The sequence below is a fragment of the Petaurus breviceps genome, unplaced genomic scaffold, assembly GCF_028583685.1.
Source record: "Petaurus breviceps papuanus isolate PSGF00001 unplaced genomic scaffold, PetGlider_PUasm1.0 243, whole genome shotgun sequence".
Classification (NCBI taxonomy): Eukaryota; Metazoa; Chordata; class Mammalia; order Diprotodontia; family Petauridae; genus Petaurus; species Petaurus breviceps.
Genome location: NW_027185931.1, coordinates 868,002 through 891,905, shown reverse-complemented (window position 1 = coordinate 891,905; position 23,904 = coordinate 868,002). Strand labels below are relative to the sequence as shown.

The 23,904-nt window shown below is 46.9% G+C and overlaps 2 protein-coding genes across 5 annotated transcripts in view; both read left to right on the top strand.

The window, feature by feature from the left end:
* LOC138167636 (glutathione S-transferase theta-2-like) overlaps positions 1-7,927 on the top strand; it is a 10,600-nt gene extending 2,673 nt beyond the window's left edge. For 3 of the 4 annotated variants that reach the window (XM_069096573.1, XM_069096572.1, XM_069096570.1), the window contains 5 exons: positions 2,867-2,954; positions 4,104-4,254; positions 4,456-4,629; positions 6,031-6,240; positions 7,671-7,927. In XM_069096573.1, coding sequence (XP_068952674.1) covers positions 2,867-2,954; positions 4,104-4,254; positions 4,456-4,629; positions 6,031-6,234 — 617 coding nt within the window. In that variant the 3' untranslated portion in view covers positions 6,235-6,240; positions 7,671-7,927. The other variant, XM_069096571.1, reaches the window with a different exon arrangement.
* A 12,188-nt stretch (positions 7,928-20,115) lies between these two features.
* Positions 20,116-23,904, top strand: part of GSTT4 (glutathione S-transferase theta 4) — a 13,419-nt gene continuing 9,630 nt past the window's right edge. Inside the window, exons 1-3 of the mRNA XM_069096577.1 lie at positions 20,116-21,344; positions 22,462-22,549; positions 23,608-23,758. Coding sequence (XP_068952678.1) covers positions 21,233-21,344; positions 22,462-22,549; positions 23,608-23,758 — 351 coding nt within the window. The 5' untranslated portion in view covers positions 20,116-21,232. The remainder of the gene's footprint in view (positions 21,345-22,461; positions 22,550-23,607; positions 23,759-23,904) is intronic.

Below are 23,904 nucleotides of genomic sequence, written 5' to 3'. Positions count from 1 at the left end.
TTCCTTCCTTCCTTCCTTCCTTCCTTCCTTCCTTCCTTCCTTCCTTCCTTCCTTTCTTTCTCTTTCTTTCTTTCTTTCTCTCCTAAAACCCAGTTTACTCAGGTTCGTATATTAGATCACAATAAGTTCCTGCCCAAGCTCAACTTAATGACTGTATTTTGGGCCCTCCTATCTTAAAATGGATGGATGGATGGATGGATGGATGGATGGATGGATGGATGGATGGATGGATGGAGGAAACAAAACAAAGCAAAAATCTTGGATATTTTATTGTGCCCCCCCCAGTAGAATGACTGGCACTTAGTAGGTGCTTGCTGCCTTGACTTAATAAACACCCAGAAAGAGCCTCAGGCCATGACCTCTGATGCTCAGTCCTGGACTAGTGCCTGGGGACATGCAGAATTTCTGGAGCTTATGAGGGACCTTTCAGGCCAGTGTGTATGAGGACTTCCTTGAACCCAGGCCCTCCAGACTCCAAGTCCTCTAGCCACAAAGCCAACTGGCTCCCAGTACTACTGCTGGGATCAACTGGAATCCTCCAGCTCAAACCAGTGACAAAGGTACCAAGTCTTTCCTCAGCCCCCATCCTGCAGATTTTTCCCTCAGACAACCTCAGGGGACCAGTGGTTCCACAGGCTTGCTTTTCTCATCTACCTCTATTGGTAGAATTGGTAGAACTTTTTTTTGCTGCTGCTTAAATGTACCCTCAAAACTTACAGAAAAGAACTCTTTCTGTCCTCTCTGACTCCATCCCTTTTGTCCTTTTCCTCTCTTCTTTCTCTTCCTCTTTTCCTCCTTTCATCTTCCCTTCCTCTCCTTCACTCCCTCTGTCTCCCTCTTTCTTCCTCCCTCTCTTCCTTTTTCTCTTTCCTTCCCAGCTTCCCTTCATAATAGATAATGTAGCCTCCCATCTCTGCAAGGGAAACCACCCCTATTTCCTTGGTCACCCTTAAATCCTATGAGCACATTACACAACTTGCCTTTGTTGGCCAAGTTGTTCTTTTGAAAATAAGCAGTTAAGCAATCTGAAGATAATCAGATGAAGTGGGAAAATCAAAACTTTCCAATCTGGCTAATCTGTTGGGGGAAAGACAAAGAGGGGAGGAACAGGAAGCTAAGGGACTGACTGACAGACTGGAGGGAGAAAAGTGGAAGGAAGAGGAAGGGCTGCTGCCTTCATTGTGTTCCTCCTTCATTATCTAAGAGGACCCATGAGAGGGGGGCAGGAGCCTGAGGGATGCCCTGGACACTGGCTGGCCCCTAGAGCCTGCTGCTTGGCTCAGTCTAGTCTGCCATGTTCATCAGGGATGGAGCCATCTCCAGTCACCTGATTTATATCTGGCCCTCACTGGCCTGATGACCGTGGAGGAGAAGGTGAGGCTGGGAACTTTGCACAGCCCTGCCTCACTACACTCCAATTCACATGCAGTCAGGGCATCATCTTCCTGGTGTCATGGTCCTCTTTGAGAAAGAAGGAGAAGGGGCGACTAGGTGGCTCAGTGAATAGAGCACCAGCCCTGGAGTCAGGAGGACCTGAGTTCAAATCCAGCCTCAGACACAACACAAAAACTAGCCATGTGACCTTGAGCAAGTCACTTAATCCCAATTGCCCTCCAAAAAGCAAAAAAAAAAAAAATTGAAGGAAGGACAAGTCACACCCAGGGGTCATGTTTGTATATTTCCCATTAATTAATACAATTTGCACACACATTTTTAATCAACTAAGCTGAGAGTCCTCAGACCACTTCATTAAAGATTATGAAATGAGCTAGAGAACGTCACCTTTTCCAATTGTAGTTAAATCACTCAGTCTCTCAGGATTTAATCAATCCTGGGCAGCGAGGTGGTACACTGGATAGAGTATTGGTCTTGAACTACATGGAAGAACTGAGTTCAACTTATGCCTTAGTTACTAGTTTTGTGACTTTGGGCAAGCCAATTAACCTTTATCAGTCTCAGTTTCCTACTTCAAAAAAAGAAGTGGGAATAATAGCAGCCCCAACCTTTCAAAGTTGTGAGGATGAGTGGGTTAATGGATTCAAAGCATTGTGCAAACCTTCTGAGTGTTATATAAATGCTAAGGGACACAAAGAAAGGGGAAAGACAGTCCCTGCCCTCAAGGTGCTCATAATGTCATGGGAAAGAAAACACATTTTTAAAAAAGCTGCCAAGGGAAGGAGGGCCCCTAGTGTGAAGGCCTGATGAAGTCCAGAGGAGGGTGGAGCTAGGTGGGAAATGATGAGATGGCCATCCTGGGTGCCCTCCTTAAATAGAAGATCTCCATTAGACAAGCAGAGGTAGGAAGAGGGAATGAAATGGCAAAGCTGTCTAGTATCTTTGCCAAGAAAATCTCAAAAGGTCATGGAGGGTCAAGAGGAGACTGAAAATGACTGACCAAGCACAAAACCACAAGCTCATGTGGAATAGCCACCTGCCCCCAGGGTTCCATCATTTCCACTTTAGCAACTCTTTTGGTCAGAATCAGGCAGAGAATAAGAGCCCCTCTTGTTGCTTAATCTCTTCTGGAAGGAGGGATTTGGGCCAGGCAGACTGGAAGAGGCCTCCAGGGCTGTGCCTGAGCAGTTCTCCCCACCTTGACCTTGAGCTGGCCCCATTCATGACCTTGGCCTTGGGCTCACCTTCTTGGACATAGCCTTTCACTAGGGGTGAGGAGTCATAGTGACAGCCTTAAAGAACTCACCAACACATCCTGTCCCACACTGAGAACGTGAGAAACCAGTGTCTCACCCCTCTTCAGGAATACCCAAGCACCAAGAAGCTGTGGTCAGTTCCCTGAGGGCTACAGCTTACTGGGGAGGGGAGAGGGCCCTTCTTGCCTCACTTGCCACATCTACTCTCCCTTTAGGGCAGCACTTGACTGATGATTTTGCCAAAGTGAACAGCCTGAAGAGGGTGCCGGCCATGAAAGATGGAGATTTCACCTTGGCAGAAGGGTATTTTTCCTGGCCCTTGACCAAGCTCCCCTATAGCCCTCATACCCTCTCACATGCACACCCTCATTTTCTTCCCAAATTTTCCTTTACTAGCTATCTTTGAAAGACTTATGGAGTGAGATGAGAGGTTGTTATTTTTGTAAAGTTTGGTTAAGGTTGGGAAGTTAGTAGAGGGGGGAGAGGGAGAGGGAAAGGAAGGAAAGGACAGAGGAAGGGAGAGACAGATAAGGGGACCTTCTGGCTTGACAGCCAGTGGCTTGACAGCCAGGATTCAGCCAACATTGGGATCTAAAGACATGCAGTGTATTGCATCTCACCTTGCCTGTGTAATTTTGGTTTTCTTGGAGCCCAGAAGGATGTCCAAGGGTACAAGGAGAAAGGCGATAGAGAGACAAAGACATAGAGGAGAGAGACAGAGAGAGGAGAAAGAGAGAGACAGACAGACAAAGAGAGACAGAGAGGAGGGAGAGGAAAACAGAGACAGAGAGAGGAGAGAGCCAGCTTCTCTTGTTAGAATCCAAGTGAGGCCCATTAAGGGGGAGGGAAGATCTTCAAATCCCCCTACCATTACAATTACTGAGAAAAGTTGACCAGGTTTCTTCTTTTTTTACCTTTCTTTTTGTCGTATTTTATCCTCCTGGTATAATTCGAGGGAACTTGGATGGCTTCTTCCAAATGCCCTTTTAGCTCTGACAAGGACTGAAAGTCAAGGGTCAGGGTGCTGGGAGCAGGTGGAGATGGTACAGTCTTGTGTCCATCCTCACACCTCAACAAATTCACTCTTACCTACAGAGAGGGACAGACAGACAGAGACGGGGGGAGGGGGAGACAGACAAAGGGGAGGAGAGAGGGGGGACAGACAGACAGAGACAGAGAGAGTGAGAGAGGGGGAGAGATGAGAGACACAGAGAAGGGTATGGGGGGACCAGACCACAGACACAATTTCCTGAAAAGAATTACACAAGAATAGCTGGATGAGATGGCCAAAGGAAATCCTGTAGTCTTTTGAAGAAAGTAGTCCATTTATGGAAATGCATGAGGATACTGTCCTGACAAACCGAATGTGCCTTGAGAAGGCTCAAGGGAGAGAATCCTGGGAAGGGGCCAGGGGGAGGGAGTTGACCGAGGCTGCCCTTCCTCCCCCCTCAGTTCAGCCATCCTTCACTACCTGAGTCAGAAATACAAGACCCCAGCTCACTGGTATCCTCCAGACCTGCAGGCCAGGGCCTGGGTTGAAGAATACCTGTCCTGGCATGCTGACTCCATTCGGGGCATGTTTGGCTCAATGCTATGGATTCGGGTAAGACAATGGCCTGAGCTGAGGGTGAGGGGTTAGGGAGTCCTTACAACCTGCCCTCACCTTTAGCCTTGCTCAGAGTCCCTAAAGCCTTGGGGTGGGGGTAGGGGAGCGTCAAGGAGTGGACCCAGATGGACCCACGTACTTGGGGAGGTGACCTTTTGTGTACAGCTGAGACTGAACCCTCCTCCCCCTCCCTGACAGGTGCTGGGCCCTCTCATTGACATCCACATCCCCAAGGAGAAAGTAGACAGGAATATAGCCTTCATGACACAATCCCTACACCATCTGGAGCAGAAGTTCCTGCGGGACAAGTCCTTCCTCACTGGTGACCAGATCTCTGTGGCCGATCTAATGGCACTGGAGGAGCTGATGCAGGTGTGGGGGACAGACTCTGCCCTGGTACTGGAGGTGGGGAAGGTGGGAAGCTAAGGGAATTTGTGCAGAAATGAAGTGAGCCTATTTCAGGGAGATACACGCCCTGCTTGTCCCTGCCCGGAGCCCCCTAAGCTGAGCCTCCCAGCTCCTTGGTGGGGTGGACTCGAGCACAGCCCCACAGCTCTAACTTTAAGAGGACAACAGGGGAAGGGACTTGCGTGTGGATGGTCGTGTTGAGTTGAAATGGTTCCCCAAGGGCTGAGTTGGTGAAGTGAGGACAGTGTAGCCAACACAGCAGAGATAGCCTGGGAAAGAATAGAGGCATTGGACACCATGGTGAAGACCAAGAAGAACATAAGGGCTTGTGCGGAAAAGGCAAAGCAGGAGTATGATCAGATAAAGGAATTTCCAAGTTCATGGGTTTGGAAGTAGACTTGTGGGTGAAGGTGAGGTCAAGGGTCTATCTCTGTGTGTAAAGATGTGCGGTGGCACAGGTCATGGAAAAAGGGTAGATGGGAGCTTGGGAAGTCTGAGTGTTTGAAGGAGAATGAATGTGTAAGTTATAGCGCCCAGGATAAGAGCACAAATTGGGGCGGAAGAGAGGAAAGCCTACCTCTGCCCTCAAGGATGTGGTGTTTTACTGGAAGATACAGTGTGGATACAAATAAGGAAATCAGTGCAAGGTCACTTGAGAAAGGGCACAGTGCTAACCACTGCGGAGCTCAGGAAGGATGTGATGGAGAAGGAGGTGCCTGAGTTCAGATTCAGAGGTGGAACTGAGAATTCCAGAGTTGAGGGCAGGGGGGGGGGAGGGGGAGGGTGGTAAAGAAGAATAGGATTTCAGGCATGGGAGAGTTTGTGTGTTTAGGTGTGGAGGTTGGAGATGGGCTGCCAAGTTCAGAGACAAGCTCAGTGGCCAGTTTGCCTGGGACACAGACTCCATGAAAGGGAGTAATGTGAAATCAGCCTGGGTAGCAAGTGTTCAAGTCCAGTCTATTTACATTGTTTTCTTGGAGCAAGGCAATGGGGAAACTTTAAAGAATGTTGAGCAAGAGAGTGCCATGGGTAGGGGGTTAGCCTGTATTTTAGGAAGATGGTTTGGGGAGCTGTGAGACAGTTGGATTAGAAAGAGATGAATTAAGCAACTACTTTCCAAGCAAGAGGTAATGAGTCTCAAGTGGGTGGTGGCCATAAAAAATGGAGACAAGGAAATGAATGAAGCATTCTTGGGAAGTTGGAATTAAGGAGACTTGACAATTGATTGGATAGGACTGATTACAGAGGAGATGTTAATGGGAAGGAAGGTGGAACAGGACTTGGAAAGTTTGGATGGAAGGGAAAAGGTTAATGGGGAGACAATTTCAGTTTGGGAAATGCTGAGTTTGAAGTGTTTTCCTGCAGACCTTCTATGCTGGTTTTGATGTCTTCGAGGGCCGGCCCAAGTTGGCAGCTTGGCGTGGCCGGGTGGAGGCCACCTTGGGGGAGAAGCTATGCCAAGAGACCCGGGAAGCCATCCGTAAACTTTGTGCAGAGCCCAAGTCCTTGAAGGACATCCCCTTGGCCATGCAGGAGAGGATGAAGTTACGTCTTTCAAAGATCCCCTAATACGAGGTGAGATGGAGGGCTGTGGGATGAGGGAACCAGGGCCAAGTGAGGGGAAAGTCATCTGGATGTAAAGAGAAGAGAAAGAGAAAGAAAAGTTTCTGGCACCTTGCCTGTTCCCTAGAAATGTAATCTGTGTCTCCAGCGACAGCCTCACAAGCCTGGCTCAAGAAACACCTGGGTCCTCTGACTGCTTCCTGGTTCAGGGTCTGAGCCTGGCTTCCCCTCCTCTCACATCCCATTCTCCTGCCCATTGAGGACTGGCCAGCTCCTCTGTGGGCCCCACCCTCCAGGTATTCCCAGCCTGTAGCACCTGCGAACCCTTCTAGGACAGAGCCTGTAAGCTCCTACGTCCTTAGACAGCCTGGGACCTTCTCAGAAGCTGATGGGCAGAGGGAAGAACCAGGGCCCAGCCCCTCCCCAGTCAGTGGGGACTAAAGTGAATAAAGTCCTGATAACCAGGATCTGCTTCTCTTCTAGAATTCCTCCCCAGGTCAGAATGCTCAGAAGGAATGAGCCCCAGCGATGAAAAGCACAGTGCAGACAGACGCAGCCTTGGCTATCACCTCCATCATCAATTCATAACCAGCAGCCACACACCTCCATGCCTGCATTTGTGCACACTAGCATACATCTGGATGCCTTAAATAATTCCTGCCTTACATACAGTGACAAATTCCCATCCACACAGAGGGAGAGATCAGCGAACCAATCAACAATGTTTTAGGAAAAAGATTTCAGTTGTCTGGAATCCTCAGCCTGGGTCTGGGAATGTATAGGTTTAATAGAAACAAATGTAAAATCGAATGACAAAAAACAAAGTCCACCAAAGGACTTGTATTGTTGGCAATTCAAAGAGAAGAGGTTCTAGGACTTTATAATGCACTAAGAGCTCCAAAGGGCTCACTGGTGACTGAGACACTCCTGGAGGAGGGGGGAGGGGGCTGGCTTTGGAGGCCAAAGGAGCCCAGAGCCCATCTGATCTAATGTGAGCCAAACTGGAATACTCTCTCAGTCATGCCAAAGGGATGTTCATCCAATTTCAAATTCTGGATGCCAAGTGGGGGGCGGAGGAGGACTCATTCCCTTTGGACACAGCCTATCCAGAGATTCAGATAGCTCTAAGAGCCAGGTGATTTTTCATTATGTTGATCCCAAACCTGACTCTTTGTAGTGTCTCCCCATCGCTCTTTGCACTGCCCTGTGAAGCCAAGGAGAACACGTCTAGTTGCTTTTCCACATGCCAGACCCTCAAATATCTGAAGATGGATTATTCAGGAATAATTCCACATTATTCGCACACACTATGATCTGGAGAAAATGGGCATGCCAGACTATAATTCCATTCTGATCCAGCCAAGGGCTGTTCTGATATTTTCCCAGACATTTCCACACAATGCTGTCTCTAATACTGTTGTCCACCTTTCTCCTCATTCCAGATCCTGGACCCTGGTCCTGGGACCCCAGACCCTGACAGATGAACTCTCTCCAGTGCTGCACTCCCCTCCCCAACTACATGCCCCTGTGCTCCACCCCCTCCCCATGGCCTAGCTCCCTTTATGTTGTCACCTCCCCCCCCCCTTTAGAATGTAAGCTCTTTGATAGGTGGGATGGTCTTGTTGGCTTGTCTTTGTACTCCAAGCATTGAGCAGAGTGCCTGATGTGTAGCAAGAACTGAGTAAATGTTTTTTCATTCCCTTGTTTATTCAACTGCTCATTAATTCCTGCCTCTCTTTGTCATTTATAGAAATGCACAGTCTCATTGATTAATCAATCAGCTCTCAGTCTCGATTCCAGTTTAGGATCAAACCAGAGAAACATCTTTCCCCGTTAGCCTTTTCCATTCTCTGCCCATCAAACCAGCTGGTCACAGAGACTTAAATAAGCAGCGATGTCCAGGCTTCACAGTTTACTATTAATCATCTGTAAGGTGAGGAGAGCAGAAACACCTGCTTCCCAGTACTGTTGATAAAAGCCAAGAGGAGCTAACACTCGTGGGGCGCTCACTAAGTTCCAGGCATTGTGCTCAACATTTTATAATTATTGTCTCATTGTCCTCAATAACAGCTCTGTGAAGGAGTCGCTATTGTTATCTGCATTTTATGGTTTAGGAGCCTGATGTGAAGTGACCTGCCCAGGGTCACACAGTAAGTCAGTCTCAGGGGCTGGATTTGAACTCGTCTTCCTGACTCCAGATCCAGTGCTCCTGGAATAATGATTGGGTTTTGGAAGAGTAGACACACTCCTTCCAGGAACAATGCCAGAGTTGATTTGATGATGGCTCTAGAGCCAGGGGGAGGGCAGTGCCTTGAAGAAAGTCAGATGTTGAGAAGCTGGCCAAGGAGTAGTTTGTGACTTCCTTGCCATAGTGGACCAGGTGAGGCTTTCACCAAGCAGAACAACACAGGTGCCCAAGCTCTAGAGAAAAAGGCCATGATTCCTGAGTGGCAGTGAAGAGGAAGAAGTGTGCCCACCGCTTTTCCTGGTCCCCAGCAGAGCGATAGGTCTCAGCATCACACTACACTGGGGGGCACCTCTGGACCATTTCCCCAACCCAAAGCACATTGCAGGGCTGGGTCCCAGGACGCAGTTGACTGTTTCTCCCCTCATGGTTTTGGGGGTTGACTTTAAGGGACTAGGTTATTAATATTTTTGCTTATGAGCCCCCACTAGTGTGCTTCCCATTGAAAATCAGACTTCCACTAACTTTTGGAAAAGGATTTAGTACAGAAGTATATGAAGAATACTGAAATCTACCCCCACCTCCCAAGAGTCTACCCCACTCTACCACAAGAACACCCAGCAATGTGGGCTCTAACTGCTGCATACAGTGATGGTGACGTGTAGTGTGGACAGCACACATGGCAAAGGGCTAACTCGAAGCTTCTGCTTATTAAAAGTCTCCTTTTAAGACCATAAGGGATAGCTAGGTAATGCTGTGGATAGAGCACCAAGCCTAGAGTCGGCAAGACCCATTTTGGTGATTTCAGATCTGGCCTCAGACACTAGCTGTATGATCCTGGCCAAGTCACATAATCCTGTTTGCCTCAGTTTCCTCATCTGCAAAATGAGCCAGAGAAGGAAATGACAAACCACTCCAGTGTTTTTGCCAAGGAAACCCCAAATGGTGTCCTCAAGAGTCAGGAAAAACTGAAAAATGACTGAACCACAAACTTAAGACCATTGCCAGTTTCCTCAGGTATGGGGAAATTGCAGGTGACTCTTTTTCTGTGTCAGAGTTAGTGTTGTCAGCTACTGGCCTAATTTTTCCAATACTATGATTAATGACAGAGAGGGAATGTGATGCTCCCTCTGGGCTCATCTGTCCCCATTTTTGCCTCCTAGCACAGGCAAAAGTGTGTGCCTTTCCAGTACAAGCCTTTCCTGGTCCTGGAATCACTTACTGCTTGACAGATGGACTAACTTCTAAATTTCTTCCAGTTTTTTAAAGCCCCCCAAAATTCAGGCAGTCCCTTTGGTCAGCCACTCATCAATTGCCTTAATTATCCAAGCACATCACAGGGTATGAGGCATCTTATTTAAATCTTCCCCATCCCTTTATGGCTGTTGTAGGCAGGAGCCTGAAAGGAGAAGCCATGGAAGGACTGGCAGATAAGGGACAGGTGTGAAGAGATGGGAATCCCCTTAGAAGTGTGACTGAGAGACCAGAAGGAGCAGCTTTAACTTCTTACCTGCCTCGGTGGGAGACTGGACCTAATGGGGGTCAGATGGGGCTACTGAACTGTGCATAACCTTTGACCCAGCAATACCCATCCTAAGCCTATACCCCAAAGAGTTTAAATAAAGAGGAAAAGGACCCACATGTGTAACAATATTTATAGCAGCTCTTTTGGTGCTAACAAAGAAGTGGAAATGGTCTGCTTACTAGAAAATGTCTGGTTATAGTATATAAATGTGATAGAATACTCTTGTGCCATAAGAAATAATGAGTAGGATGATTTCAGAAAAAGCTGGGGAGAAATAATCGTAATGGATTTGCATTGCTGCTATGGGAGACTTAAATGAACTGAGGTAAAGTGAAGCAAGCACAACCGGAAAACAGTTTATATGTTAACAGCCTGGCCAAGACAATCAACTTTGAAAGTCAGCAATGACCAATCAGAATGCCAGAGAGCTCATGATGAAACATGCTGCCCCCTCCCAGGAACACAGATGGATTCAGTGCAGACTGAGGCTTCTGGTTTTCAACATGACCAATCAGAGATTTTGTTTTGTTTGACCATGTTTTTCTTGCTTTCTCATGGGCAGTGATTGAGGGTAAGGGGGTTGGTACTTGGGAGGCAGAGAAGGCAGATATTTTGGGAAAAACAAATATGGGAGAGGGAGAGAGAGAAGAGAAGAAAAAGACATGGAGAGAGAGAGAGAGGGATGGAAGGAGGGAGAAAGAGAGAGAGAGAGAGAGGGAAGGAGGGAGGGAGAGGAGAGAGAGAAGACCCTCAGCAGTGTTCCAAACTGTCATGTCTGGTGTGCCGGTCTGGTAGCAGGGTGGGAGGAAGGAAGAGAAATGGGTGGGTCTTGTTGGCAGAAGCTCACCTAGTCTATGGCTGCAGGGTGTGTCTGGAAGCTTCCTATTTTAACTAATTACTCGTACCACATACTAAGCATTGTTGTTTTTAACTGACTGAAGGATTAAAGTGCTTTTCAAATTTGATCCCGGCTCTCGGGCTTCCTACTGTTTTCACTGGCCGCCTGAGTGCACCGACCCTCTCTGGGGTAGAGGATGGACAGCTCCTGGCCCCCAGTGCCCAGTCATGGGCCAAGAGCTCCACCTCCTCCCACTGTGTGGGAGACTCTGCCCGACTGTCTTACATCTTCACCAAGACCGGCAGCTGCTGTAGGGTGAGTGCCTGGCTTGGACCCCCTCCACTCCCCTCACAGCTCCAGCCCCTCTCTGCTCCCAATTCCTTTGGGGTTGAAGAGCCAGAACCCACCAGTGGGTTGGGGTTGGGTTGGGGCTGTCTGATGGAGGGAACAGGGTCTCCTGGGGAGCCTGACTTTGGAGGAGAGATGTGAGTAGCACAGGGATCCCAAAGGCGTCCGGCCAAGGGGAAAGAACGACCATAGACTTGTAACCCACTTTCAGCCCAGGGCCCTCTCAATTCCCAACAGACCTCTTAAGAATTTCCTGGAGGGTCTGTAAGCCCCCTCTGTTCAGGAGCCTTGAGCCTTCTTCCCTTAGCTTGCATCTGTGGTCTGAGCTCCCTGTGCTGTAGGTATCACATTGCTTTGCACACAATGGGGAGACAAAGGGGACTCCTCTGCAGTGTGGTGCTGGTTCTGGAAGGTAACTCAAGGTTCTTAGAGGCCGACTTCACAGTCAAGGCATGGGTCTCTTGTCTCCACTCTAGCCTCCAGGAAAGATGGAAGATCTCCGAGGGCAGAGACATATTGTTTTTAGGTCTTTGTAGGGGTCATTGTGGAAGGTTAGCTCTCAGAGGTCTGCCATGGGCATGAATCCAGGTCAAGGACCCCCTTGAGCCTGTTACCACCTACTTGGGCCTCTTATCTCAGGATGTTGATTCCCTACCCCCCAAGAGAGGCTTGGAACATTCTGGCCCTCCACGAAACCCTAGTCACTTGAGTGATATAAAGTAATGATACATGAGATAAGAAAGCAGGGAAGCATCCCACAGAAGTAGCCTCCTGCAAAGTTGCAAGTTAGGCATCTCATGTAGCAAACTAGGTGAAGTTTCCCATGAGAAAGTATGATGTAAGTGCTTCAGCTTCAGTATATAAACCCTTAACCCTCAGATGCTTATTTGAGACTTGCTTAGCATGCATGCAATAAACGGGTGCATGAATGCTGCCATCTTCGCCTGGCCCATGGACTCATTATTCACTTTCTCACATTTCCGCTGGTGCTGCTCAGTGCAGGTAACAACAGGTCAGTGTGGCCTGGGGCCCTACATTGCCCTGCCCATAACAAGGACCTATAAGAAGTGGGTGGATTGAATTAGTAAGTGGTACTGAGGTAGCACTTTAGAATTTGTCAGGCATTTGAGGGCACACTTTTTTCCTTCATTTGGGTCTCACAGTGGCCCCCTTATATTCTTATCCCCATTTTACAGATGAGGAAACTGAGACTCAGAAGTGAAGACACTTGCCCAGAGCTACACAGCTAGTAAATAATGGATCCAACTCTCTAGACTACCAGTTCCGAGCTCTTCCCACCTCGCCATGCCCCCTTCTGCTTATTTTAGGGTTTTGTGTTCAGTTGGGAGTCCTACAATGGGGGTGGGGGGAAGAATATGGATGAACTAGAGATAGTCCAGAGGAAGGCAGCAGGCCTGGTGCAGAAGGACCAGGGTTAGTCAGAAGGACAGGGGATGCAGAGCCTAGCAAAGAGAAGGCTTAGCAGCAGAGTGGGGTGAGTGGGCATGACAGATGTGCCACTTGAATGATGTCATGGGGAGGAGGGAATTGAGCTGGTCTTCTGGGCCCCAAGAACAGAAGTGGGAATACACTCATTAGAGTTAAGTGAAAGGGATATAAGTTGAGGGAAGGGGGAAAGGAAGCTGCCCCTCCCTGGAGGTGTCCAGTTGAGACCAGGCATAGCACCAACGCAATATTCACAGCACTACCAGGGACTTTGAACATGCCACACACTTCTTAATAACAAAAATATTAACAGACTCTCCATATGTAAGACAGAAGTAAAGCATTTATTCAGACTCAAGAAAATCAAATGCCAAAACCAGAAAGCCAAGTCCCAACACCAGAAAATCAAATCCATCATAGCAACAAAGAAGTGAATACGCCATAACACAGCAGGGAGCCACACCATCCTTTAGCCTTCCCATAAACAAATAGTCACAAGTCCAGCTGTCTCCTTGCCTGTGTCCTCTGTCTCTCCCACCATGCTAGCTGCTCTGACTCCCAGCTCACTGTAGGCTCTGCTCCACCCTTCAGCAAACTCCTCCCACCACAGGCTTCATGTGATTACATTCAGCCTATTAGGGGGTAGGGAAGATCTTCAAATTACCATTACCATTACATTTGCCCCAACATCTTTCATGTCCCTTACACAGCAAAAATATATTAACAATATATCTCATTACATAGGTTAATGGGAGTTTAGGGGTAACTGGTGTCAATAAAACTTCACAACAATATAACAGGAATAACAGAAAATAAGCACATAAAACAATATTTTAGGGTGGAGCTTGAGCAAAAGCACCCCATAATTTCCCCCTTGAATGAATAGGGCTCAACACCTTGGGGTAAGGAGTAAAGGTTTCTTCTCCCATAGGTACTTCCTGCTGAAATTGGACATAGAGCTATCCCTGCTCCCAAGAGGTCCCATTCAAGAGGTCAGTTCTTTAGCTGGCATCCAGAGCTCAGTTGATGCCACAGAGGTGACACATCACCGTTGTGGACAGGGGGTGACATCCAGCTTAAGTGATCAGGTATCTTCAGGTGGAAGGTACTAAACCTGCAGGAAACAAATCTAGCAAACCAGTTGAACAGACAAAAAGACAAAAAGAAACAGGAGACAATAACCAGAAGCAGGGTCAGTATAGGGTCAGCCATGCTTCTGGAGTCCATGAATCCACTATCACTATCACTACCACCACACCTCATTCACAGTAGAATATATGAGTTCAGAGTACAATTTGGTAATCATCTTGTCCTGAATAAACAACAGTTACAGTATTATCTTTCCCGTGTACTATAATTTCCACAGTCTTTGGAACATCATCTGGCTTCTGCTTTACCCACACTTTAGCTCCCAATTTTATTCTATGAGTAGAACCAAATCTTTCAGTTCCTCTGATAGTTATTTCAGAAGGAGGGTCAGTCTTCACAAGGGGTATTGTTGCACAAGGAATAATGATCACTTGAACTATTCTATCATTTTTACAAAACTGTATGGGTTCTTCACCCAAATTTTGGAATGTCACAATAATTTCTCCTTGATAATTAGAAATCTATTACTCCAGTCAATACATGTATTCCTTGAGCTGCTAATCCTGATTTAGGTAATATCCATCCAAAATGATTTTTAGGGATTCTCATACATATTCCAATGGAAATTTTTCTTATTTTTTTTCTATCCAACCAAAAGTCCCCTAAGCAATGTAAATCATATCCTGCCAAACCAGGTTCCTGGATATGGTGCTGGGACATCTTGCCTCATAGTCCAATACTCAGTATTTGGGATCTTATGTGTATGTTGTTTTCTAATTTGAAGATTTGGAGTCATCATTCTGGCTAGAGATATACTTCCTCTCAATGGTCTATTACTCAAATTACATAAAGCAGTAAACAAATTATCCTTCCAATGTTGATAAGACTTATTAGAACTTAACTTCCTTAACTGCTCTTTCAATAAGTCATTCATGGGGCAGCTAGGTGGTGCAGTGAATAGAGCACCAACCTTGGAATCAGGAGGACCTGAGTTCAAATCTGGCCTCAGACACTTAACACAAAAACTAGCTGTGTGACCTTGGGCAAGTCACTTAACCCCAATTGCCCTCCAAAAAGCAAAATAAAAATTGTCATTTCTTAAAATAATAATAATAAAATAAATTTTAAAATAAGTCATTTATTCTTTCAATTAACCCACATGCTCGTAGATTATATGGAATATGATATATCCAGTCTATATTGTTTAATATACTATATCTCTTCATCTCATTACCTTTGCAATGTGACCTATTGTCACTTTAAATCTACATTGGAGTTCCATAATATAGACAGGAAATATAGAGTTTTACAGGTGTTTTTCTGGGTCCCATTCTTATAAGGATAAGCCACTAGTATACCTGAATAGGTGTTAACACAAGTACATATAAATTTGCATCCTTTATGTTGAGGTAGGGGACCAATATAATCTATTTGCCAATTTGGGGTTGGAACTTTTCCCCTTGCTATCTCTCCAGCTACTACCCAATAACAGTTCATTCCTTTTCCAGTTGACATATATGACATTCCCCTGATACCTGTCTTAACAATGAATGTGAGATACTAATACCTCAATCTTGTGCCCACTGGTGTGTGGCTTGGACCCCTAAATGGCCGACCGACCATTTGATGGACCCATTTTGCTAGTACTGGATCATCCGTTGGTGTCAGAGTAGACAGAATATGTTGAGTAGCAGTCTTTGCTAGTCAATCAGCATGTATGCATTGCACTCACATTCTGGCATGATGAGGGCCACATGAGCATCTACATGAAAAACTGACAAATCAGTAACCAAAGATATGTCCTATATATGTTCCCATAATTCTTTACCCCAGACTTGTTTGCCATGAATTCCCAATTTTGATTATTCCACATGGGCACCCACATAGCTAACCCATGAATCAGTCAATATATGGCACTGTCCTCCTTGTTCTGTTTTAATGGCTTGATGTACTGCCAGAAGTTTAGCATATTGACTACCTCCACTTGTCCCAGTACTTTCTTTAATCTGAGTCTCCCTGAAGGTGTGACAAACTTGGATACAATGGTCTAGGAAGATCTGTAGGGGAAGTTCTTACTTCTCTCTTCTGTCTAATATCAAGCCCCTTTTCTCAATATAATTTTGTATAGTTCGTTAGTTGGAATACCATCAATTCTTCCAAAATCTAATCCCAATAGAGTGGCAAACAATTCTTTTCTCATCAGTCTATTCTGACTTTGAATCTTCTGGCCATTTACTCTTTTCTCTCAAGGAAATTTATCTTTTTCCCATGCCTCTAAGTCACTCAAATGTGAAATTTTATCCAGCACCTCCAAAAGAGAGTGCCCTGTCTTCCCAATTAGTAGAGTCATAATTAGGCGCTTATAAGTGGGAAGAGCCATCTTCACTATGATATTTCTTTTTTTTTTCAAGGAGTTGACATTTTATTTGAAAGAAAAATGTCCACAGATAAATACTGAGTAATTTCAGAGAGACAAGGCAGAATCCTAGCAACTGGTGATATCAGGGAGGGATTCATGTAGGTGGCGGCATTTGAGCTGAGAACTGCTGCTAACCCATGGTCTTCCTCACCCAGCAGTTCGTGCACTCTGTGGCCTCCTCTTCCTCCACCACTGGACCCACTTGGCCTCAGCCAAGAAGATCCTCATCAAGCACGTGATTGTTATTGGGTGTGGGGGTGATGCAGGTGAACTGGGTCAAGGTCCACTTTCTCTTGCCCCTCCTGCACCCACTCCAGACTCTCATCCTGTCCTTCGTTTGCCCCACTCCACTATGATATTTCTATGAGAAATTGCTAAGGGAATACTATGGTAAACATTGGCATCTCTGACCATGAGAGCTTTCTTCAATTCCTCCTCCTTTAACTTTCTCATATAGTCCCTAAGTGAATACCAGGGTCTCTCTCCACTAAACCACATAGAATTAGTGGGAAACATTTTATTGCATCCCTCAGCAGCTAAAGCTAACAGACTGGTCATATTGTTACCTCCTTGCATATCATAAAATTTCAAGCAATCCATGCTACCTACCCATATTCCATTGGCCCCTTCATCACTGATTCTCGTCATCCAAGACACTAACGATTCTCCCATGTTTTGCGTGAACCAACTTAATATATCAATAACCTCCTGCTGAGTGAAATCTTCAATTATCTCCATGAACTCTCTTTGGCCCCTGTGTTCTCCTGCTTTCTTCTTAGTATGGGGCAAATTTCTGCCCTGGTAAAAACCTCCTCATTTAACTTTGTTTCATTTTCCACCTACACACTCCCTGGTAGCCACTGCCAGGGCAGCTAGCCTCAGTCTGTATTAGGGTGGCATGCACATTCCTCTTGTTAGTTTTTACTTTTTCTTAGCTAAATTCACAGATCTTTTTTCTTCTACCACCTGAGATCCTCCAGCTTGCTCTTCTGAAGGAGAGCCCAAACCCTGAAACACAGCCAACTCACTTTCCATCTGAATTTTCTCTTCCAGCAAATTGTCTCTGCTTTTACATATAATACAGTGACCTATTAGTAAAACCCAGCCTCTTCTACATACTCCTTCCAGTTCTTTCCCTGGTTTTATTGGTATTCCTTGCACATGTTTCTAAATATCTAGATTCTCCCTACTGTAACCTTGATTCCCAGTTTTCACAGAGCCTGGTGCTTTTAGCCTATTCTCTTGCTATGGAGGAATAAGGTAAATCCTCCCATCCTGGGATATCCATTTCTTCTTCTAAAGCCCTTCTGCCTCCAAATAGAGGTCCAATATTTCATGATCCCATCCTCATTACCAAATGTAGTGCCAACACAATATTCACAGCACCACTGGCAACTTTGAATATACCAGCACAGTTCTGAATCACAAAATATAACAGACTCTCCATATATGACAGAAGCAAAAACATTTATTCAGACACCAGAAAGACAAATCCAAACACCAGAAAGTCAAATCCATCATAGCAACAAAGAAGTGACTACACCATAACACAGCAGGGAACCACATCATCCTTTAGCCTTCCCACAAATACTCACAAGCCCAGCTGTCTCCTTGCCTGTGTCCTCTCTCTCCCCCACCATTTTAGCTGCTCTGACTCCCAGCTTCCTGTGGGCTCTGCTCCACCCTTCAGCAAACTCCTCTCACCACAGTCTCCATGTGATTACATTCAGCCTATTAGGGAGAAAGGAAGATCCTCAAATTCCTTTATGCTTATTAGCGGGCAGGGAAGATCTTCAAATTCCAATTACCACTACACCAAGTGGGAGGGCCATTTCTCAGGGATGCATTAGCAAGGAGTCTTGTTCATGTTTAGGTTGTAAGAGGTGCTTCCTAAGGCCTCTTCCCCCTCTGACATTCTGTGATTTTGAGTAAATCTGGGGGTGAACAGGGTTGGTAAACACTGCCTGAGCTCATTGGGAGCCAACACGGGGTCCCAGCCCAAGTCTCACTTGGTCATTGTTTGGATTTTGATGACTTAGAGTGAGTGAGAATAGCAATTGTTTTTGTTTTGGACAGAAATCCTAAGGATCTTTCCCTCCCAGATATTTTTTTTTACTAAGTAAAAGAGGTCATACTTTGCCTCATTTCTTATCTAGCCTTAATCACTGAATGGGCTACACAGGCCAAGGTCTCCAACTGCATCTGGGGCCATCTCCAGTTATCCAGATATATCTCTTGCCACTGGATCCAAATGGCTCTGGAAGAGAGAGTGAGGGTGGTGATTGCACAGCCCTCCCTCACTGAAATCCAAATCACCTTCCTCATGTCATGGTCCCCTTAGAGAATGAATAACAATAACAACATTGTGTTTAGGCAAATGGAAGGTCATGGTGATGAGAAGGTCATGAGATGCACAAGTCTTCATTAGTAAGTGGCTTTTGTTGTTGCTGTTTCTGATTCCCTTCCTCTCGAGGATCCCCTGCCATGCCTGGTATTTTGAGTCTACTTTGGCATCAAGGTCACTCAGAATTACAAGCTTGTCCTCTTTGGCACATATGGGTCCCTAGGTTTTTATAACACTTTTCTTTGACCTCATCAGGGTTAGTCACAGTGGGAGCATAAGCACTGATGATGATGGTGACGTGACATTTTCCTGCAAGTGGCAATCACACTGTCATGAGCCTGTCATTCACTCCCTTTGGCAGGCATATACACTTGTTGATTGGATTAGTTTTGACCACAAAATCTACCCCAGTTTCATAGCACTCCCCTTCACTGCAGCCACTCCAGAAAATAGTGTATCCAACTCTGACTTAAGTACGGTAAGTAGCCCTTGATTTTCCACCCTTGCTTCACTCTAGGCTGCTATTTGGATGTGAAACCTGATGAGTTCTCTTGCAAAAAGAGCTGTTCATCTTTCAGGTCTACCGGATTTTGTGTTGTCTATAAGTGTGCACACATTTCATGTGCTGATGGTGAGTAGAATCATCTTTGCAGACTTTTTTGTATTTTTTATGTTTCGACCACAAGGTAGACTCCCTACACACCATTGTTAGTAAGCCAGGGTAGGATAGGTGGAGCAGACACTTTTTAGAGCACCTTTTCTAGCCCCTTCCTCACACCAGGAGATGAGCAGTGTGATCCATCAAAAACTAGGAGCTTGTAAAGCCAAGCACAAGCCGTTCTTCAGAGGACTACTGCCATGAATAGCTTTAAGATTCTGATCACATAGTATAGTGAACGCTTTTTTTATTCAGCAATAAACTAAGGCAAAACATTCACAGAAACCAAAATACAGCATTCACAATGATATAACAAATTATCACTAAAGTGGCCACATAGTTTTAAACAAAAGATATCATTCAGTAAGTCCTCAACTCAATCATCCTTAAGGAACAATCCTCCTTAAGGCACATACAGTACAAAGGTCAAAGTTCTCCACCACTGAGTCACATTGTCTTAATCTCTCAGTCAAAAAATCTTTTTTCTTATTGGTTGGAGATTAGTTTCCAATCATCCTTAGATCAATCATCCTTAAGGGGTACAAAGTACAAAGCACAAAGTTCTTCCACCCCTAGGCCACAGTAAATCATGATCTTCTCAGTCAGCTTTAAGAACCCAAGGAGAGGTCTTTTCATCTTGGCTTGAGGATGGCTCCCAGATTCCATGTCCTCTTCCATGGGTCCAGCTCTTGCCTGAATCTACCCAACCTTCACATGGATTCACAGGCAGGCAGCTCTCAGCTCTTTGTCCAGTTTCTTGTCCAGTTCCCATTCCATATTGAAGCTCATAGTGTTCAGTCCACCTCAAGTCCTTTAAAGTTTCTGTTTCTGTGAAGATAAAACTTAACAGAGCCAAAACAACATTCATACACATTGCAGCACCATCTTCAATTCACGATCTTCCTGTGAAATCAACACAGACCCACAGACAAGGTCTGAGAGGTCAACACAAATCATCAGCATAGTCCCAGGACCTCTGAAACCCTCCTCCAGGATTTCTGTAAACAGACAACAAGAAAATCCTCTTTCAGGGCTTCCAGTGAGGTCCGGGGCTTCTGTACAAAGTATCACAAAGACAAATCAGCACAGACAGAGCAGACAAACAGAGGGCCACCCAGCACAACCATTCCCCTTCTCAGTTCTGCTCAAGCTTTTTATGTGTCATCAGCTCCTCCCTGTTCTGCCCACCTCTTACGTTCTTCCTCTTCCTGTCTTTTGCAAGGCCCTCCCACTGTGGGATTCACAGGTTCTGTTTCTTAGCAAAGACTTGATATAATCAGGGCAAGGCCCAAAGGCACCTGAAATGAAACAAGGTCCTAAGTGTTCATTGGCTTGCTCCAAGTCCCACGGCTTCAGTCCTGTGAGAAGACGACTCTGTGGTCTGGGCCAGCTGTGTGCCGGGCTGTGACCACAGCTCCCGGTGTATCCCTGCCCACTGCTTCAGCAGATATGTGTCACCAGAGGACCAAAATGGTATGGGCGACATCTTTTGCTTCATGAGTAAACTGGACTTGAGTGACACAGTGTTGTGTAGAATTGTCAGCTTCACTCCCTCTTCCAGAGTGACCAGACAAAAGTCAAGCTGAGCAGTGATGGCCCAGGATGCAGCAGATGACCCTGGCGTCTTCAACGTCTGACCACTCTAAGCCTCCACAGTGCCTGCTTCAGCTGCCGTCATGCATTGGAACAAATCATTCCCACCCGCCCGTTGCACCAGCGGAAGTCTTCACATACTTAGAGCAGACTCACCAACTCTCTTGGTTACCCTCACCCTGGTTTGGTCCATCTGCCGAAATAGTTTGCTGGGGCATGGCCACTGCCAGTGCTACAGCCTCAGAGCCACAGTGAGAGCTGGGTGGTTGGACTGGATCGGTTGGAGCTCCCTGGCAGCTCTCATATTCTGTGACCTCTCAAGGACAGAACACTGTGACCAGTGAATGAACGTGCCTGCCTGTCTCCATGACAGTGTGCATAGAAAGCAGAGGTTCTAGAACCAAGACCATGAGAGGACTGGCCCATAGTGACCCTGGGCACAGAACCATCTGCAGTGGCTAGCCAGAGCCTAGCTCCAGACAGGACAGTGGGCACATCTTGTCTCACAAGGTGGCTTGAGGCCCTGGTGCTTTCTATCTATTATACCCTTCTGGTCACCATGACCCTAGAGCTGTACTTGGACCTTGTTTCTCCACCATGTCGGACCATTTATATCTTTGCCAAGATGAACAATATCCATTTCAACTACTTCGCCATAGATGTGCTGAAAGGTTAAGAGGGGCCCCCACTCCCCAGGGCACTGCACCATGGCTATGGGGATCACATGATCTCCAAGCAGTTTGGGCCCTCCAAAGCTGACCGAAAGAAGAATGCTCAGGAGGGTCAGAAACCTCGGGGGAAGGGCCACAGGTCCCGTGTCAGTTTCAGAAGAGCAGCCCCTCCCAGTCCTAGAAGCTGGCCTGAGCTAAGGTGACAGAGACAGCAGCCTACAGGGCTTGGGAGCCAAGGGTGGGGAGGAGTGGAGGCTGCTGACCACTCACTGAATGACTTCTGGCCCAGAGCTCAGCTTCTCCTTCTTTGCCTCTTTTCTGCTCAGACCCTCTGCAAGCCCAGTTCTTCCTTTCTCCTCTCTAGGTTCTCAGGAGCTGTATGTGTTTTTGAAGGGTCTCCCTCCAGTTCTCCAGGAGGGAAGAACGACCTTGGTGACCTTGGGGAAATCCCTTCCCTTGGCCTCAGTTTCCTCATCTGTCAAAAGAGGGGGTTGGACTGGATGGTCTTCAGGGTCCCTTCCAGCTGGAGATCTGGTGATCCTATGTGACCCCAGATGAACACTTACAGAAACCCATGCTGAGGGGGACTGACAGCTGACATTTATCTAATGCATTAGCATTCATAAAGCTCTATATGGCAGCTCATCTAATCCATGCAGCTCTGGGAAGCAGGTGCTATTATTATCCCCATTTTATAGATAAGGAAGCTGAGGCAGAGAAGTCCAATGGCTTGCCCTGGGTCACAGAGCTAGTAAGTGTCTGAGGCAGGATTTGAACTTGGGTCTTCCTGCCTCCAGGCCCCAGGCCCTCTCTACTGGGCCACCTAGCTCCTGTGGGAGCACAGGCTGGAAGACAGTGTGCCCAATGGCTAGAACCCTGCAGGCCCACTTCCAGTCCTAGGAATGCTTGCTAACTTGCTGTGTGCCCTTGGTCAAGTCCCTCTGCTCTCTCTGGGCCTCATCTGTGGCCTAAGGAGGTGGGAGCAGATGGTCTATAAGGTTCAAGCTGACAGTTTCTGGTATTCTGTGAGGGGAGCTAGGACCTTGGGAGTAAAGGGAGTAAAGTGCCCTCCCTCAGCTCTGTTCCTTGTTCAATGAGGGACCTTCCCCTGGCACAGGTCATCATCATAGTAAAGAATTTGAAGCCATCAGCATCCTGAGGAAAGTGCCAGTGCTCCGGGAGGGAAGCTTCATCTTGGCTGAGAGGTGATGCGGGTCATGCCAGAGGGGCCATGGGGTCTGGAACATGAAGGTCCCCCACATGAGTGCCAGGTGACCCCAGAGGGTGGCGGTGGGGTCTGGTACACAAAGGTCCCCCACACAAGTGCCAGGTGTTTTCAGAGCCCTTGGTCAGGGGCCAGCATGCCAGGGACCCAGCCATTGGGCAGACAAGGGGAGTGTTCTCCCAAGCCTTCTTCCCCCTCACCCTTCAGCAACCATCCATGAGGCCGCTGGGACCTCAGGCAAACCCTTCAAAACAATCTCAGGTGTTAGAAAATCAGCCTGAAGCTGACAGGTGAGAATGATCTCTGCCCAGTCTGGCTGTGTGACCATGGAAAAGTCACCTGTCAGGGCTTCAGGCAGCTCCCCAAGACTGAGCAGCAGAGCAGGTGCTGACCCACACTGCAATGAGAGTGTACTATATACACAATGAAATCCCTTGGGGGGGTTGATTAGTAGTGTCTGACTCTTCATGACCCCATTTGGGGTTTTCTTGTCAGAAATACCAGAGCAGTTTTGCTATTTCTTTCTCCAGCTCATTTTACAGATGAGAAAACTGAGGCCAGCAAGGTTGAGTGATTTGTCCAGGGTCATGCAGCCAGCAAGTGTCTGTGGTCAGATCTGAGCTCGTCTTCCCCACTCCAGGCCCAACCCTCTCCACTGCATCACCCAGCTGCCCAATAAAATCTCTGGTCCAACCCTTTTCCTAAAAGAGATATCTCTGGCCAGCCACTAGGGAGTGTGCTGGCTAGAACACTGGACCTGAACTAAGGAAGATCAGAGTTCAAATCCTACTGACAAGAAGTCATAATCCTCTGTTTGCTTCAGTTTCTTCATCTGTAAAATGGGGATAACAATAGCCCCCACCTCCCAGGGTCATTGTGAGAATCCACCTGTGTGTCTGTACTTTGCAGCCTTTAAAACACCGCCCCCCCCCATTGAGGCGAGCCCTTGGGGAAACATGGCAGCCCAAGTGATGGGTGGAGGAGGAGAGCATGCCAACACCTGGCCTCTCTCCCCCTGTCCCGGCCCGTCCCTTGCAGTGTGGCCATCCTGTTGTACCTGACCAGGAAATACAGCACCTCCATCTACTGGTACCCACCTGATATGCACATACAGGGCACCATTGATGAATACATGGCCTGGCAGCACAAAGGCATGCATATCATCATGCAAAAGACTCTGTGGGCAAAGGTGAGCAGCTCTCCTCTCCCTGCTCCCCTCAAAAGTGTAGGGACCTGGAAATCTAAGTCTCATGGGCTGCTCCTTGTAATCAGTCAATAGGCATGAGATGGAAAGGAAGGAAGGAAGGAAGGAAGGAAGGAAGGAAGGAAGGAAGG